The sequence below is a fragment of the Salmo salar genome, chromosome ssa11 (assembly GCF_905237065.1).
Source record: "Salmo salar chromosome ssa11, Ssal_v3.1, whole genome shotgun sequence".
NCBI classification, from domain to species: domain Eukaryota; kingdom Metazoa; phylum Chordata; class Actinopteri; order Salmoniformes; family Salmonidae; genus Salmo; species Salmo salar.
In genome coordinates this window covers 43,855,726-43,874,621 of record NC_059452.1, presented here as the reverse complement: position 1 = coordinate 43,874,621, position 18,896 = coordinate 43,855,726, and the positions used below count along the sequence as shown (strand labels likewise).

The 18,896-nt window shown below is 43.9% G+C and overlaps 1 protein-coding gene across 2 annotated transcripts; it reads left to right on the top strand.

Moving 5' to 3' along the window:
* Nucleotides 1-299: 299 nt before the first annotated feature.
* Nucleotides 300-16,386, top strand: LOC100136416 (carnitine O-palmitoyltransferase 1, liver isoform). Of its 2 annotated transcripts, none has more exons than XM_045689601.1 (19): nucleotides 300-516; nucleotides 1,182-1,340; nucleotides 1,504-1,646; nucleotides 1,772-1,943; nucleotides 2,176-2,280; nucleotides 2,429-2,566; nucleotides 2,689-2,766; nucleotides 5,815-5,922; nucleotides 6,675-6,759; nucleotides 7,474-7,669; nucleotides 8,145-8,333; nucleotides 8,670-8,775; nucleotides 8,905-9,021; nucleotides 9,425-9,589; nucleotides 10,950-11,081; nucleotides 11,460-11,612; nucleotides 11,756-11,869; nucleotides 14,745-14,837; nucleotides 15,140-16,386. In XM_045689601.1, exons 2-19 carry the CDS (start codon nucleotides 1,200-1,202, stop codon nucleotides 15,224-15,226), a joined length of 2,322 nt encoding a protein of 773 aa, XP_045545557.1. In that variant the 5' UTR covers nucleotides 300-516; nucleotides 1,182-1,199; the 3' UTR covers nucleotides 15,227-16,386. The 2 variants fall into 2 exon arrangements, with proteins under 2 accessions (XP_045545557.1, XP_045545556.1); XM_045689600.1 differs by lacking the exon at nucleotides 6,675-6,759 and adding an exon at nucleotides 6,074-6,161.
* The last annotated feature ends 2,510 nt before the right edge of the window (nucleotides 16,387-18,896 follow it).

Genomic DNA, 18,896 nt, shown 5'->3' with positions numbered 1-18,896 from the left:
GTATCCATGCACTCTGCGTTGCGCGTAAGAACAGCCATAAGCCTTGGTATATCGGCCATATACCACACCCCCTCATGCCATATTGTTTAAACATGGCATGAGGCTGGTAGCATAGCATCTCTCTTCATTGAATAGAGGTGCTGGTACTCATCTCTGGTGAGCTCCTGCCCAAGTCAAGCAATGCTAAAGTGTCTTTATTATGCATTTTCAAATCTGACTTCACTATGTGGTCGTGTATGGAAATTCGCTTTCTGGGACGGATGTCAGTTAAACTGCAGTACCGAAGCCAAACTATAGGAGCAGTCGAAACCGTGATTCTAGACCGGAACCGTGGCCCCTTGGGATAGACAGTCAGCCTTGAATATGCCCTATCTATGCAACCTGGAACGTGCCAGAGCGTCCGACGTAGCCCACTACCCAGCGTGTAGTAGCTAGCTAACTTGGTGTCGTTGAAATCGCTGCTGAAATGTTTTTGAAGTAAAATATATTTGAAAAGGAGCCATTTGAAGATACTACGTGAGTTTGACTGTTGATTTCACCTGATATCAAACGATTTAGCTAGCTAGCTGTCTGACCAACGTTATCTAGCTAGCTAACGTTAACATAGCTTACTAGCCGGCGCTTCCCACAATTTGCTGCTAGCTAACGTTAACTAGGTTACTAGTTCGCTAATGGCAGTATAAGCGGACAGTTAGTTAACGGATGAATGTCACAACTAGTTATATTAACCAAACAAGGCAACTGGCTAGTATCTTTCTGCCTTGGAATATTGATCCGGCATTAACGTTAGCTAGCTAACGTTAGCTGACATCAAATATATTTATAACTAACCCCTTCTGTCTGTGCTGTTATCTTGCTTGGAGACCATGATTCAGGTTGGTTGCGTTTCAGGCTGTGTTTTATGCAGTCGTGCTGCGCATCTGTCATTGGCCAAACTCAAATAGCACTGCTTTATCACACCATCACGTTACTAGATTTTTGCTCACTGAATGGAACAAATGTTTCCCACCCACTTGTCACGTCTGTTTGAGAGAAGGTCCTTTCTAAGTATCTCATGAGAGTGGGTGGGTCCTTTCTACCTAAGTAGCTTACGGGAGAAGGTCATTTGTATTCTAGTGTGCTTCAGTTTTTATCATGTGATGATGGTTTGGTGATGTTTTGTCATGCGTTTTCGACTGTAGAGTACCTCTGGCAGAGTCATGGCAGAAGCTCACCAGGCTGTGGCATTCCAGTTCACCGTCTCTCCAGACGGCATTGATCTGCAGTTGAGCCACGAGGCCCTGAGACAAATCTACCTGTCTGGCCTGCATTCCTGGAAGAAAAAGTTTATCCGCTTCAAGGTGCTCCAACACTTAAATTGTATTCAAACTTTGTCTCAAGGGAAATTTGCCACCAGGCATACCAATACCAAGTTATACCAGACATTCAACAACATCAGATAACGTAAATACAACCAACAGTGACATTGATGTGTCAAACAGCTGAATATAATTTCCTCTACAGAATGGGGTGATGACCGGGGTGTACCCTGGCAGTCCCACCGGCCTGATGTTAGTGGTGGGGCTGTACATGGGGAGGGCAAAGTACGTCCAAGCTGACCCTTCCTTGGCACTGTTCACCAAAGTGGGTGCTCACCTGCCTGTTAGGTAAAGTCTCAACTCACTATCCAATGATGCTGACTAAACTTTGAAAAATATAGAATCTCATAGATAAAATTACAATTGATGGATGTTTATGGCCAGTAAGTGATGCTTTGCCTCTCTCCTTGCAGTCGCTACATGTCCTTTGAGAACCAGCAGGTGGTTGGCGGTGTGCTAGTTGGCACAGGGCTCTGGGTGGCCATTTTTTTCACCATGCGAACTTCACTCAAGTGGCTGCTCTCCTGGCATGGATGGATGTATGCCCGTCACGGCACTGTGCCATGGAGGACACGCATCTGGCTGGTGAGTCGACTGCAAACGACCATGTCACGTGTTGCCTCGTGGGAAACCAATGCCGGGTAGAGGTGGGGGCTACAGAAATATTATACCTAGAAGGTTCATATCATGTCAGAAATATTTTCCCCAGACCAAATAAACAAAAGACTGGTGGGAAAAAAATTATATATATATATGATCCTTTTTATTTGAAGGTAGACTTCTCCTTTAACAGACCAGCCCATAATTGTGAGTGCAGGTACTGGTGAAAATCTTCTCCGGAAGGCGGAATCCCCAGTTGTACAGCTTCCAGACATCGTTACCACAGCTCCCTCTGCCTTCGGTGAAAGACACCATCAATAGAGTGAGCAACAGAAACAAAACACATCTCCGCTTAACCATCTTTTTTTCTCCAATGGATTAAAACCGTTTACTAGAGGGGTACAATGTGACTATTTATTGAACTCCTGAAGGTGGGAATGTTAGATTGTCATACATGTTTCCTCTGCTAGTACCTTGAATCTGCCCGTCCGCTCATGGACGACGAACAGTACTTGAGGATGGAGGGCCTTGCCAAGGATTTTGAGAAAGGCCTGGGTCCTAAACTTCAGTGGTACCTGAAACTCAAATCCTGGTGGGCTACAAACTATGTAAGTCACATTTGAATTAAATATTGTTTTCATCAGATTTTCTTAGATAGCTTCATTAATTTTCCAAAGCTTTTCGTATGATTCCGAAATGTCCATCTTCCTGCTTGTCTTGCTGTTCTCAGGTCAGTGACTGGTGGGAGGAGTACATCTACCTAAGAGGCCGTGGACCAATCATGGTCAACAGCAACTACTATGCAATGGTAAGAGTCAGAACTAGCATTATATATAATCAAGCTGCTAGGAATGTAATAATATCACAGACTTACTGAACCCAGGGGCGCAACATCACAAAACTTCCAGGAACGCTTGTGAAACAGACCAGGCCAGGGTTTGGGGTTTGAGAAGTGAAAAATTATTCAGAAGTTATTTATTTTCTCGAAATGTAAAGGCACAACCTAGATTAGAGCCAATGTCTTAAGTAGTTGAACATGTTATTACTCCAACCTCGTGAAACTGACACATTACATTTTTTTGTCAAAAACCATTAAAACATACAATGTACCTGCAGTGAAGCCGCTTAACATTTACATTACATTCAGTCATCTAAAAGACTCCCATCCAGAGCAACCCACAGGTGCAACCAGTCGACAGATCTCCCAAAACGGGGACATGAACCAGCGACCTATCGGCCACCGGCCCAAGCCCCCAACCGCCAGGCCACCAACCATCCAAGACCCCCCATAGTCCCCACCCTCTGAAAAAAACAACCTCTCCCACCATTCCACACACCCAAAACTCCCTCAAGCCACTGTCCCCCAATGCCCAAACCAACAAAATGAACAATAGAGAAAACCAAAGGAAAACAACAGACATCAAGGACAACAGTAATCTAAACAGCAAGGCCAACTGGATAAGTTTCGGTGCATGTGTGGCAATATTTCCGTGTGTGTGCACGTGTGCATTTGAATGCGTGCGTGTGTATATGCATGTGTACAAGCACCTGCGCGGCATCAGCCTCAGGCAATATCATTTTTTACTTTTGTCTTTGACTGTCATTCTATCCCCCACTCAACAACTCCACTCCCACTTGTCTCCAGTTCCACATCTTAACCCTCAGCTTCCCTCAGCCCCTCCCACCTATCTCTGCTGGCCACCCTCTTCAGATTTCTACGCACCAAATATCTTTCAACTATGTTGTGATTTCTAACACACTTTGAATCTATCTAATCAAATAGAATCCACAGATTGCGAGTTGAAAATTAGTAATTGACTGACCTGGTCTCTCCAGATCTCCCAAAAATGCTATTTCTAGGGCAAATTTTAGATTAATGTTCTGATTTTTCAGCCCTTCCTGAACCTGAGACCAGAAACAGGCTACCTGAGGGCAATACTAAAACAAATGGTCTATTGATTCTGATTCCTCACAACAAAATCTGCAGAGCTGCGATGATTGTATGCCCCAAATATTCAACATTTTGTTGGTTGCAAGAATTCTGTACAATAGTCTTGAATCTTGCATTGTTTTATATACTCTGTGCCATGGAATTTTGTACATCAACAATCTCTTCCCAGCTATTTTGTAATCTGTATGGCAGGTGCTGGCGAGAGCGGTGATACTGGCGAGAGCGGTGGTACTGGCGAGAGCGGTGGTACTGGCGAGAGCGGTGGTACTGGCGAGCGCGGTGGTACTGGCGAGAGCGGTGGTACTGGCGAGCGCGGTGGTACTGGCGAGCGCGGTGGTACTGGCGAGCGCGGTGGTACTGGCGAGCGCGGCGGTGATACTGGCGAGAGCGGCGGTGATACTGGCGAGAGCGGCGGTGATACTGGCGAGAGCGGCGGTGATACTGGCGAGAGCGGCGGTGGTACTGGCGAGAGCGGCGGTGGTACTGGCGAGAGCGGCGGTGGTACTGGCGAGAGCGGCGGTGGTACTGGCGAGAGCGGCGGTGGTACTGGCGAGAGCGGCGGTGGTACTGGCGAGAGCGGCGGTGGTACTGGCGAGAGCGGCGGTGGTACTGGCGAGAGCGGCGGTGGTACTGGCGAGAGCGGCGGAGGTACTGGCGAGAGCGGCGGTGGTACTGGCGAGAGCGGTGATGCTGACTAAGGAGTTCATCAGGGTGCTGAAGAGAGCAGTGATGCTGGCGAGAGCAGTGGTACTAGCGAGAGCAGTGGTACTAGCGCACTGCCGGCGAGAGAAGTGTTGCTGACAAAGGAGTTCATCAGGTTGCTGGCGAGAGCGGTGATGCTGGCGAGAGCGGTGGTACTAGCGCACTGCTGGCGAGAGCAGTGATGCTGGCGAGAGCAGTGATGCTGGCGCACTGCTGGCGAGAGCAGGGATGCTGGCGAGAGCTTGGGTACTAGCGAGAGCGGTGATGCTGGCGAGAGCGGTGGTGCTGGCGAGAGCGGTGGTGCTGGCGAGAGCGGTGGTACTAGCGAGAGCGGTGATGCTGGCGAGAGCGGTGGTACTGGCAAGAGCGGTGATGCTGGCGAGCAATTTTCCCATAAATAGACAGGTATTTACCTCTCCATGTTTGCAGGATCTTGTCTATTTTTATTAGTTTTCTTTTGAAATTCATTGTGGAGAGCTCATTTATATATTTTGTGATATGAATACCAAGTATGTCTACTTCCCATTTTATAGGTAAACTGCAATGTAAAAGATCCAATATGTAATATGGTAGGTACACTTATCATAATTAGGATTTAGTCCAGAGAGGCCAGAAGAGTTATCTGGATCTTCAATGAGACATTGCAGGGATCTAGCTTGCGGACTTAATATAAAAGCAATTCTATATTGAAGGCCGATACGTATAGCTTATTAAAGAGCAGTGATGCTAGCGAGAGCAGTGTGCAGGTTTCTTCTTTTTTCTCATCTTATTCAACTGTCACCATGCACCTGCAACAAAGACAGCTCAGATGTGCGAGTGGCGTTTTTAAATGTTATATGGAAGGAGTGCTTTTGATTTGACAGCCTGCACATGCTCAGTTCGGCGCGAGATGACCGTTAGACCCGATGACGTGTTTCTACGCATGAGCTTAACTAGACAACGCCTCCATGACATCGCCTACAAGTATGATCAGGGATTTCTATTGGAGAAGCACTTTTAGCCTATTTTCATACTGTACAGTCTTTGATAAGTATGTGTTATTAATAATATTATATGTTTATGGATGTTTACCAATTTGGCAATTCATCAGACTCTATTTGATCAGATTCTCTTGGCAATATTTCTCTTTATCAATTGTAGATTTATTTATCATTCATTCAGTGATTGACAGCTTTTTCTCCATTCTCACTCCCTCTCTCTTAGGACTTCCTGTATGTGTTTCCCACCAGTCTGCAGGCCGCTCGGGCAGGCAATGCTATCCATGCCATCATGCTGTACAGGAGAATGCTGGACCGAGCGCAGATCAAACCGGTAAATAGCCTTCACTTTTGGTCACTGCTTCTTATCTATTTGCTTTATGACCATAATGTGTGTTCCTCTTCCCTCTGTATTTCATACCAAATGACATAAATATGGTTGTTTCTGTTTCACACTTGCGGACGGGATGTTTTCTCTGGTGCAGCTCTTTGCACTGGATAAAAGAGTTCCTCTTTGCTCCGCCCAATGGGAGCGCTTGTTCAATACGTCCCGCCTCCCAGGCCTGGAACGGGGTAAGAGGAGGGAGCGTTATTGTCACAGACCAACTTTGGATCCAGCTCACCCCTTATTCCTCCCCCCATTCCTGTCCCCATGGAATTCCCGTTTCACCAGCATGTTCCATAAAAACAAAACTGTTTGGTACTGTCTGACACTGTAAGTGATTGTAAGTCCTTATTGGAATGACTGTTTTTGCACCTAGTGTTATTGTACAGAAATATAGTTAATATTAATATAATAATATTTTGACCCAGACAAGCATGTTTCTCAAGTCTGTAACATGCTGTTGAAATAGGATCAGCTATCAAACCCTTCCCCATCCCCTCCAATCATTCCCTTCAATTTGTTGTATTTTTTAAAATCCCCCACCCATCTGTCTCTCTTCTCTTCCGTGGGAGAACTTTTCCCGTGAGCCGTTCTGGTTCCTCCACCCCCCCCGTAGCTCCCCTCCTGTCAGTTTCTAGGAGAGCAGGCTTTCGTGCTTTGGTCATTTTTCATTTTTTTCTATTTTCCTTTTTGCCTTTCAGCTCATGCTTCAAAATACCATTCCAATGTGCTCAGCGCAATATGAGCGTATGTTCAACACCAGTCGTATCCCAGGCGTAGATACAGGTAGATGGCCACTTCTTCCTCCCCAGCCTCTCAATCACACAGACTAAAGCAGTTCTAACAACCATAGAACGGGTGGAACCAATTGCAGATTGAACAGATTATTTGATCATTCTATTATTTAGCAATGTGTACATTAAATGTACGCAGACTATGCACAAATATATCCAATCAATGTGCACTTTACAGGTCAACTGGCATCGCAGGATGGAGCTGTTTTCTCAGTGCCAAGTTGACATAACAGATCGGCTATTTAGGCCCTGGAATAAAACAGGCTTTTTTTTTTGTGACCGAGGCTACAAAGTGTCCTGAATTAGACCCCCATAGACTCCCATGATTCATTGCAATCCTCTTCATTGTGTGTTTTTAACTTTTGTTTCATGCCAAAGAATCCCACTGTAGTTGCTTGGAAATGACATCAACCATAGTTTGTGCTTTAGAGCACACTCTCCCAAGTCTTTCGCTTGAAACAACAGTTCAAAGCACATTTAGTCTCTCCAAGGTATCTGCTTGATACGCTGTCTTAGTTGCTAGAAAAACCCTTTTTAGACATGTTGTAGTACTGCAGTTTCCACCTTTTTTTTGTGCTAATTCTTCAGTAGGTCCAAATTGTGTGAGTAGTATATCATAGTTCCTTTTTATCCATATTCATATTCTGGTTTAGATTTAGTTGAAAGTTACACAAAGTTGTCCCTCCCTACCCTTGTGCTTGTCCAGACACCATCCAGCATATGCAGGACAGCAGGCACATCGTGGTGTACCACCGGGGGCGCTACTTCAAGGTGCCCATGTTCTACGACGGTCAGGTGCTGTCGCCCAGGGCCGTAGAGCAGCAGATGGAGCGTATCCTGGCTGACCCCTCTGAACCCCAGCCGGGGGAGGAGCGCCTGGCCGCCCTCACTGCTGGGGACAGGTACGCTAACACTACACATGTAATGTATGCCATTTAGCAGATGCTTTTATCTAACGTGACGTGTCCATCTTCCTATGGGTAGCCCAGCTGGAATGGAACTGCCCGTTTCAAGCGCCATGCTCAACCAACTGAGAGACACCTTAACAAACACCCACCATCTCAGATTGTTGTGAAATCATTTGAGAAATTAACTTAAATGATTGCACCCAAATTGGCAATTTTTTTAAATGTTTGGATTCATATAATATTCAATAAATATAGTACATTTGGATCCAACAATGAGTAAGACATGAGGATTTCACAGAAATGTAAAAAAAATCCCCCCCAGGCCCCCCCATACCCCACGTCAATCCCAACCCACAAACAGACCAATATTTGGGTTGATCCAATTCGAAGGTGGTATAAAAATGCACTGTCTGTAATAAATAATTTTATCAAAAAGTTTCCCCAATGTTATGTTCACCCCACCTGGCAGGGTGCCCTGGGCGGAAGCCCGCGAGGCCTACCTGAGACAGGGCAGGAACCAGCAGGCCCTGGACACTGTGGAGAAGGCTGCCTTCTTTGTGACCCTGGACGACACAGAGCAGCGTTACAAGGCTGAGGATCCTGTCCGATCCCTGGACAGCTATGCCAAGTCCCTGCTGCATGGCAAATGTTACGACAGGTGAGACCAAGGGCTCCAATCCTTCATATTATGCACAGGGAGTGTGGGAAATGTGCTCTACAAATGAAATGTTCTTATTATCTACCTGAGCCCTCATTTATTCTACAGATTACCCTTTACAAAAATGTTCAAAAATAAGCTGTTATAACTACTTATGAATGTTACTGAATGTTTATCAATTGTTTAGACATTTTCATAAATGTTATGAATGCTTATAAATTAAATCACTTTTAAATACTTGTATAATAATTTTTTTTATAATTCTATAATTAAATATTAGAGTTTGTATCTTACTCCATGCTCAAGCACTGGTTTGTGTTTGTCTTTTTCCTGTAGGTGGTTTGATAAGTCCTTCAACCTCATCGTGTTCAGGAACGGGACCATGGGTCTGAACGCGGAGCACAGCTGGGCAGATGCCCCCATCATAGGGCACCTCTGGGAGGTAGCTAGCAGAGTAGAGCCCTTCTGCTTCTTTAGTTGTGTTAATGTTTACAGTGTGTCTGTATAGGTTATCAGGAATAGATAGCTGGCAGAACAAATGTCTCTAAATGATGTTATTGTCTAATTGTAGCATGTGCTGTCGATGGACCCTGTGAAGCTGGGTTACACAGAGGAAGGCCACTGCAAAGGAAACCCTCACCCCTCCCTCCCAGGCCCTCAGAGGCTGCAGTGGAACATCCCAGCTGAGGTAGCCTACCACAGGGGGTTTGGGTTAAACTACAATGTTGTAGGGATGTTCCCCTTTTCAAAAGTGATTTATTGTTTTCAGAATTATCATCAATTAATGCACATCAGTAATGCACACACAGGCCTTTCCATTCTGTTTCATTGTTATAATGATCAAATCTGATCCCCAGTGATCCTGTCTGTTTGGTACAAGTGTGATACTAGATTAGACAGTAGAAATACCTTCAGATTTCACATCTTTAAGCCACCTGAGCTCTAATCTTTCTGAGGACCCCCCCCTTCAACTGTCTCATCTCAAATCTTCAAATGAAATGAAGAACTGAGGCTCTTTGATCAAATGCATCAGAGACCCCAAGTGAAATGGGCTGATTCAGTGTCTTTGTTCTCCGTGTGCGGTGCTTCAGTGTCAGACGGCCATCGCCAGCTCTCTGATGGTGGCCAAGGCCCTGGCAGACGACGTCGACTCCCACATCATCCCCTTCAACTGCTTTGGGAAGGGCCTGATCAAAAAGTGTCGTACCAGCCCCGATGCCTTCATCCAGATCGCCCTGCAGCTGGCTCACTTCAGGGTAGGGTCCTTATCTCTGCCCCTGTTGACTGGCAACAGTAAAGAGAATCAGCTGATTGGATTAGTCCATTGGCTGATTAGCCAACTAGGCAATTGGAAGGAAGGAGGGTAGGATGGATATATGAAAACCCAGGTTGGGAATGTAGCTTCCTTAGGACATGTGAATGAATACCAGTGTTAAGGGATGGTGCTGTCAACAATCTGTAGTTTGATGAGATAAAGATCCTCCTTAATAAGGACGATAGCTATAACATACTTTTATTATTTATTAACCAAACAAGACTAAAATGTGCCAGCAAGAAAGATCTGTAATGCTTTAGCCGACAGTTATAATGCCTTGTTACTTAAGCATTTATGGGCCTTTATTATGTCTTATATGTTATAACCACATTACAGGACGGTTAACTGAGTCTTTACTCTAGTTATAATATGTTATAACCACATTACTGGACTGTTAACTGAGTCTTTACTCTAGTTATAATATGTTATAACCACACATTACAGGACGGTTAACTGAGTCTTTACTCTAGTTATAACATGTTATAACCACACATTACAGGACTGTTAACTGAGTCTTTACTCTAGTTATAACCACACATTACAGGACTGTTAACTGGGTCTTTACTCTAGTTATAATATGTTATAACCACATTACAGGACTGTTAACTGAGTCTTTACTCTAGTTATAATATGTTATAACCACATTACTGGACTGTTACTAGAGTCTTTACTCTAGTTATAATATGTTATAACCACATTACAGGACTGTTACTAGAGTCTTTACTCTAGTTATAATATGTTATAACCACATTACTGGACTGTTAACTGAGTCTTTACTCTAGTTATAATATGTTATAACCACATTACAGGACTGTTAACTGAGTCTTTACTCTAGTTATAATATGTTATAACCACATTACTGGACTGTTAACTGAGTCTTTACTGTAGTTATAATATGTTATAACCACACATTACTGGACTGTTACTAGAGTCTTTACTCTAGTTATAATATGTTATAACCACACACTACAGGACTTAACTGAGTCTTTACTCTAGTTATAATATGTTATAACCACATTACTGGACTGTTAACTGAGTCTTTACTCTAGTTATAATATGTTATAACCACACATTACTGGACTGTTACTAGAGTCTTTACTCTAGTTATAATATGTTATAACCACACACTACAGGACTGTTAACTGAGTCTTTACTGTAGTTATAATATGTTATAACCACATTACAGGACTGTTAACTGAGTCTTTACTCTTAAAAACATGTGAACCTGACTTTCCTTATTCACCCCTGAGTGGATAAATAAATGTTTTATGAAATTTGATTAAATTGAATTTGTCTTCTAGGACAAGGGGAGGTTCTGTCTAACGTACGAGGCGTCCATGACACGCATGTTCCGAGAGGGTCGCACAGAGACGGTGCGTTCCTGTACCGTGGAGACCTGTGCCTTCGTCCGCTCCATGGTGGAAGACAACCCGGTAAGGATCCTGTGATAGTGGATCTGTGAGCATTACAGGAACTGAAAAGTTGTGGGTCAGTCCTCATGAAAAATATATATATATACTATTAAAAAAAAAAAAAAAAGGTATTCCCCCCAAAAATGCTTCAACCAACTATTTCCATATCTTTGCTCATGGGAGAAATGGTTAGATTGTGAGATCTGGATGTGATTGGCCAAAAGAGACAGATTCCACCTTTTACTTCGTACCCCTTTACTGCTCTGTTTCAGAGGGGTTGGGTTGAATACGGAAGACACATTTCGGTTGAATGCATTCATTTGTGCAACTCACTAGGTATGCCCCTTTCCTTTCATAATGTCTCATTGTTTCTTCCTACCATTCCTTGTCTTCTTTTAGAGAGAGCTGCGACTGAAACTGTTGAAGGAAGCTGCGACGAAACACCAGCAGCTCTACCGGCTGGCCATGACTGGAGGAGGCATCGACCGCCACCTCTTCTGTCTCTACGTGGTCTCCAAGTACCTGGGGGAGGACTCGGCCTTCCTCAAAGAGGTCACATGCAGTATTTTGAGATGTGGATGTTACTATTCATCTTTAAAGTGGAATGTAGATCTTTGTGTGTTTTTCGTTTTTATACAGTTTGTTTTCCTTTGAGAGGTTTGTATGTTAAAGCGTGTGTGTGTCCTCTCTCATAGGTGCTGTCGGAGCCCTGGAGGCTGTCCACCAGTCAGACTCCCCTCCAGCAGGTGGAGTTGTTTGACCTGGCCAGACACCCGGAGTACGTGTCCAGCGGGGGAGGCTTTGGTCCGGTGAGTTCCCTGCCTGACCTCAATTGGGCTCTACTCAAAATGAATTAGGCTTTAAAGTAGCATTAAAGACTGTCAGATGTTTTCAGACCAGATTCGGGAGTGTAATGCCGCCTTAAAACATAATCGCACAATCATATTGTCTGTGTTCTTCATCCCGGTGCTCAAAAATCTTTATGTAAAACAACAACATACACTGAATATAAACGCAACATGTAAAGTGTTGGTCCCATGTTTCATGAGCTGAAATAAAAGATCCCGGAAATGTTCCATATGCACAAAAAGCTTATTTCTGTAAAATGTTGTGCACAGATTTGTTTACATCCCTGTTAGTGAGCATTTATTCTTTGTCAAGATAATTCATCCACCTGGCATGTGTGGCATATCAAGAAGCTGATTTTAAACAGCATGATCATTACACAGGTGCACCTTGTGCTGGGGACAAAAAAGGCCACTCTCAAATGTGCAGTTTTGTTACACGACACAATGCCACAAATGTCTAAAGTTTTGAGGAAGTGTGGAATTGGCATGCTGACTGCAGGAATGTCCATCAGAGCTGTTGCCAGAGAATTTGTTAATTTCTCTACCATAAGTCACCTCAATGTCATTTTTAGAGAATTTGGCAGTACGTCCAAACGGCCTCACAATGTGTATGGTGTCGTGTGGGCGAGTGGTTTGCTGATGTCAACATTGTGAACAGAGTGCCCCGTGGTGTTATGGTATGAGCAAGCATAAGCTATGGACAATTAACACAATTGCATTTTATCGATGGCAATTTGAATGCACAAAGATACCGTAACGAGATCCTGATGCCCATTGTCATGCCATTCATTCACCGCCATCACCTCATCTTTCAGCATGATAATGCACAGCACCATGTTGCAAGGATCTGTACACAATTCCTGGAAGCTGAAGATGTCCCAGTTTTCCATGGCCTGCATACTCACCAGACATGTCACCCATTGAGCATGTTTGGGATTCTTTGGATTGACGTGTACGACAGCGTGTTCCAGTTCCCAGCCAATATCCAGAAACTTCACACAGCCATTGAAGAGAAGTGGGACAACATCCCACAGACCACAATCAACAGCCTGATCAACTCTATGTGAAGGAGATGTGTCACGCTGCATGAGGCAAATTGTGGTCACACCAGATACTGACTGGTTTTCTGATCCACACTCCTACTTTAAAAAATATATATATATATTTAACTTATTTATTTAAATAAGAACAAATTCTTATTTACAATGGACCGCCTACCAAAAAGCAAAAGACCTCCTGCGGGGACGGGGGCTGGGATTAAAAATGAAAATAAATTAAATAAAAATATAGGACAAAACGCACATCTCGACAAGAGACAACACTACATAAAGAGAGACCTAAGACAACAACACAGCACGGCAGCAACCCAACATAGCAACACAACAATGCAGCAGTACAAAACAGAGTACCAACATTGTTGGGCACAGACAACAGCACAAAGGGCAAGAAGGTAGAGACAACAATACATTATGCAAAGCAGCCACAACTGTCAGTAAGCGTGTCCATGATTGAGTCTTTGAATGAAGAGATGGAGATAAAACTGTCCAGTTTGAGTGTTTTTTTGCAGCTTGTTCCAGTCGCTAGCTGCAGCGAACTGAAAATAGGAGCGACCCAGGGATGTGTGTGCTTTGAGGACTTTTAACAGAATGTGACTGGCAGAATGGGTGTTGTATGTGGAGGATGAGGGCTGCAGTAGATATCTCAGATAGGGGGGAGTGAGGCCTAAGAGGTTTTTATAAATAAGCATCAACCAGTGGGTCTTGTGTCGGGTATACAGAGATGACCAGTTTACAGAGGAGTATAGAGTGCAGTGATGTGTCCTGTAAGGAGCATTAGTGGCAAATCTGATGGCCGAATGGTAAAGAACATCTAGCCGCTCGAGAGCACCCTTACCTGCTGATCTATAGATTATGTCTCTATAATCTAGCATGGGTAGGATGGTCATCTGAATCAGGGTTAGTTTGGCAGCTGGGGTGAAAGAGGAGCGATTACGATAGAGGAAACCAAGTCTAGATGTAACTTTAGCCTGCAGCTTTGATATGTGTTGAGAGAAGGAGAGTATACCGTCTAACCATACTCCCAAGTACCGTAATTTCCGGACTATTAAGCGCACCTGAATATAAGCCGCACCCACTGAATTAAAAAATATATATTATTTTGAACATAAATAAGCCGCACATGTCTATAAGCCGCAGGTGCCTACCGGTACATTGAAACAAATGAACTTTACACACACAGGCTTTAACGAAACACGGCTTGTAACAAAAATAAATAGGCTTTAACGAAACACGGCTTGTAACAAAAAATACAAAATTAGCAGTAAGCTTTAGCTGTCTTTTTGCACTGAGTCAATTCCTCACGCTGCTGTTTCCAATGTCTTATCATCGACTCATTAAGACCAAGCTCCCGTGCAGCAGCTCTATTTCCTTTTCCAACAGCCAGATCAATCGCCTTCAACTTGAAAGCTGCATCATATGCATTTCTCCGTGTCTTTACCATGATGAGGATGACAAAATGACTACCGTAATCAGAATGATGGGAAGTTTGAGAGCGCTCGATTTTAATCTAAACAGTAAACAAAAAAGTTGTTTGACCGTAACCCGTTCGGCAATTTCATTGGTCTAATGAAAGCTTCATGCCGCCAAAAAACTCAGCACGTCACAGAATGTGTTTTTTGGGAGAAAAAAGAATTGACAGCGGGAAAAATCCATATATTAGCCAAGTTTTCTCTAATTTTAGCAATTGAAAATCCAGTAGGATATAGTGTGATTATCTCTGTGCTGCCGTGTAATCCTCTTTTCCACACGCTGATTGTGTTTCTCTCTTTGTGTGTCAGGTGGCAGATGATGGATATGGTGTGTCCTACATCATCTTGGGAGAAAACCTCATTAACTTCCACATCTCCAGCAAGCACTCGAGTCCTGAGACGGTGAGTTGGCTGATCCACATGGCCTATCTTTGAATGTTGCTTTCAATCAGCTGTCCTCACTTGAAACAAAGACATCGCTATCGCCTGGGTAACATACAGACCTGAATTTCACGGCTGACCAGCCAATATTGATACCAACTGCATATCCATATAGGTTATTTTGTATCAGTTTGCCTTAGAACGTGTCCATTCTAAAGTTTTATTATATCAGCTTGTTTTAGAACGTGTCCATTCTAAAGTTTTATTATATCAGCTTGTTTTAGAACGTGTCCATTCTAAATTGTTTCCTCTCTGTCCAATAGGACTCTCATCGTTTTGGAAACCACATCAAACAGGCCATGCTCGACATCCTGGCCTTATTTCAGCTCGATGCAAATGCCTTGGTGTGATTTTCTCCCCCCCCCTACCTGAAAACCTCAACTTGAACTCTTCCATAGGCTTACTCAGATGAAATTCTGTGTTATGATTTTAGAATGCGTTTAAAAATCATATAATATTAACAAAATAAGAGTGTATAGGAATGACTATAGGGGTGTTTTTGCCATTGAAGTTGTGTATTGCATGCTAGCTCACAGACCCATGCTGCCATGTGTTGTCCTATGTTAAGGTTACGCTCAGCTCATTTCAAAGTGCTGGTGCCTTAATGCACTGTGGTAGTTGAAGTGAGATTTGGAGAGTGAAGTGACCAAATGGCCGTGAACATTTCAGTCAGCGCTTACAGTACACCCGCTGTCTTGCGTGAAATTCTTTTGAGCTGCTAGCTATGTATTTTGAACTGCGCAAAAGTATTTTGGTTTCTGGGTTTTAATATCAGTTGTTGTTTTAACCATTGCTCTGTGTACCACCAATAAAAGGACTGTTGGCATGGTACGGTATCCATTTTAGGACAACTTCCATGGACAGGTCTTGCTGTCCTAAAATGGACACCGTAGCAGCCTAGAGTCTGACACATTTCAATAGTATGATTAGTGACAGTTGAAGGATCATACTTAAGGCCCGGTTGCCCAGACACGGACACAAGTCCTGGACTAAAAAGCACTTTATATGGATATTCTCCTTTCAACATGTTTTTCTGCCCAGGACTGTGCTAAATCTGTGTCCAGGAAACCGGCCCTCTATGTTCTACAGTGTAACTGCCGTTGGTAAAGTCTTAAAGGGATAGTGCTACATTTTGGCAATTAAGCCCTTTTTCTACTTACCCAGAGGCACATGAACTCATGGATACCATTTGTATGTCTCTGCTAGCTGTACCTATAGACTTCCAGTCATTGCGCTAACGCTAGTTAGCAATGGCTCACCGAACTACCTTCAACTTCCTTCAAACTGCACCATGAGGCATTACACGTCACATTTTGTTTGTTAGATGTAAAGTATAATTACAAATATTTTAACTTGATTCATTTGAATTTCAAAAGTATTTGAAATATCATATAGAAATGTCTGCTGTAGAAGGTATTCCTTTGTTGCTGAGGCGATAGCGTTACATGTTTCTTATAAATATGTAAAACAGCATATATATACCAAAATAAAAGTGTATGTTATCAGTGGATTAATAGTTGTAAACTTGTTTGACATTTTTGCTGCACTGTTAGGAACTAGTAACACAAGCAATTCACTGCACCCGCTATAAAATCTGATAAACTGTGTACACTACCAATACACTTTGATTTGATGTCAGCCCAACTGCCATAGCCGTTGTAACCCAGGAGATGGATCTCTTTCATTACAATACCAGTACATTCACTTTGGCCTTTCTCCTGTGTCCTCTTCACCCTGACGCTGTAATCTACTAGAAGCCTGGTAGGTATGCCTTGACGGGTCATAGTCCACAGCTGAAAAGCACTGCACTACCACACTGCTAAGGTCCTGAAACATTTTCTGTTGTGGCTTTCCACATTGAAGACTGATGATTCGTATCCACAGGTTGAACTTAGAAGTCTCCCCGCAGCGCAACTCATATCTACTGTTACTGCTCTACTCAGAGCTTTTGAAGTCATTACAAACACTGTCTAACTGCCTTTAGAAATGAATATACACATTCATTATTAACAACGATGTTAAATATGTATTCATGTATCCAGGCTTAAAGCAGTCCAAGGTGACACGATGACAAATATCTCATTTAGTTTGCTGTTTACCACATCGTTGTAGATGAAGTGAGCATTTTTATTTAAGATATTTACAAATAAAACAAATATAATTTAATGCAAACATAGCATAGTCTGTCTCCACCTGCTGTCTCATTTCTCTCCCCTTCTTCCTCAGTCGCTGAACTGTCTGACCTGATAGCTAATCAACATAATACTAATAACACACACAAGGCTATGCAGATGAGTCATCAAAATGTCAAAAAGGACTTGGCCATATGCCATTGTCTGGATAGAGCAACAGGGATTACATTACCCACAGGAAATAAAACGTATGAACTGTGTTGTGTAACTACACAGGGATTACATTCTGCACGTCCTCCTCCAAGGCCAGCTGTCTGGACCTCATGGTTTCATCCAGCATTAACGGTCAACATGCTGTCATAGTGAGTTTGTGAATTTGGTTTAAAGTATCTTGGGACACAAACCATTCATACAATTATACATAAAAGTCACCATCATTAGGAAGCATGTAGAAAGACTCCATCCTACTCATGGGTTGGTGTCCTGTATACTGCCACGGGTTGGTGTCCTGTATACTGCCACGGGTTGGTGTGACGTATACTACCACGGGTTGGTGTGACGTATACTGCCACGGGTTGGTGTGACGTATACTGCCACGGGTTGGTGTCCTGTATACTGCCACGGGTTGGTGTGACGTATACTGCCACGGGTTGGTGTGACGTATACTGCCACGGGTTGGTGTGACGTATACTGCCACGGGTTGGTGTCCTGTATACTGCCACGGGTACCTGGGGGTAAATGTATCCTCCACCTGGGGATAAATGTAGTCTCCACCTGGGGGTAAATGTATCCTCCACCTGGGGGTAAATGTATCCTCCACCTGGGGGTAAATGTAGTCTCCACCTGGGGGTAAATGTATCCTCCACCTCGGGGTAAATGTTTCTCCACCTGGGGGTAAATGTATCCTCCACCTGGGGGTAAATGTTTTCTTCACCTGGGGGTAAATGTATCCTCCACCTGGGGGTAAATGTAGTCTCCACCTGGGGGTAAATGTATCCTCCACCTGGGGGTAAATGTAGTCTCCACCTGGGGGTAAATGTATCCTCCACCTCGGGGTAAATGTTTCTCCACCTGGGGGTAAATGTATCCTCCACCTGGGGGTAAATGTTTTCTTCACCTGGGGGTAAATGTATCCTCCACCTGGGGGTAAATGTAGTCTCCACCTGGGGGTAAATGTATCCTCCACCTGGGGGTCAATGTTTTCTCCACCTGGGGGTAAATGTTTTCTCCACCTGGGGGTAAATGTATCCTCCACCTGGGGGTAAATGTATCCTCCACCTGGGGGTCAATGTTTTCTCCACCTGGGGGTAAATGTATCCTCCACCTGGGGGTAAATGTATCCTCCACCTGGGGGTCAATGTTTTCTTCACCTGGGGGTAAATGTATCCTCCACCTGGGGGTAAATGTAGTCTCCACCTGGGGGTAACTGTTATCTCCACCTGGGGGTAAATGTAGTCTCCACCTGGGGGTAAATGTATCCTCCACCTGGGGTTAAATGTTTTCTCCACCTGGGGGTAAATGTACTCTCCACCTGGGGGTAAATGTTTTCTCCACCTGGGGGTAAATGTTTTCTCCACCTGGGGGTAAATGTACTCTCCACCTGGGGGTAAATGTAGTCTCCACCTGGGGGTAAATGTTTTCTCCACCTGGGGGTAAATGTAGTCTCCACCTGGGGGTAAATGTTTTCTCCATCTGGGGGTAAATGTAGTCTCCACCTGGGGGTAAATGTATCCTCCACCTGGGGGTAAATGTATCCTCCACCTGGGGGTAAATGTAGTCTCCACCTGGGGGTAAATGTATCCTCCACCTCGGGGTAAATGTTTCTCCACCTGGGGGTAAATGTATCCTCCACCTGGGGGTAAATGTTTTCTTCACCTGGGGGTAAATG

Excerpts from the sequence above, each read along its gene's own strand:
- LOC100136416 (XM_045689600.1), top strand. The coding sequence starts at position 1,200 with ATGGCAGAAGCTCACCAGGCTGTGGCATTCCAGTTCACCGTCTCTCCA. Across the intron at positions 2,281-2,428 it reads TGAAAGACACCATCAATAGA|TACCTTGAATCTGCCCGTCC; the intron begins GTGAGCAACAGA and ends TTCCTCTGCTAG. Across the intron at positions 8,334-8,669 it reads CATGGCAAATGTTACGACAG|GTGGTTTGATAAGTCCTTCA; the intron begins GTGAGACCAAGG and ends TTTTTCCTGTAG.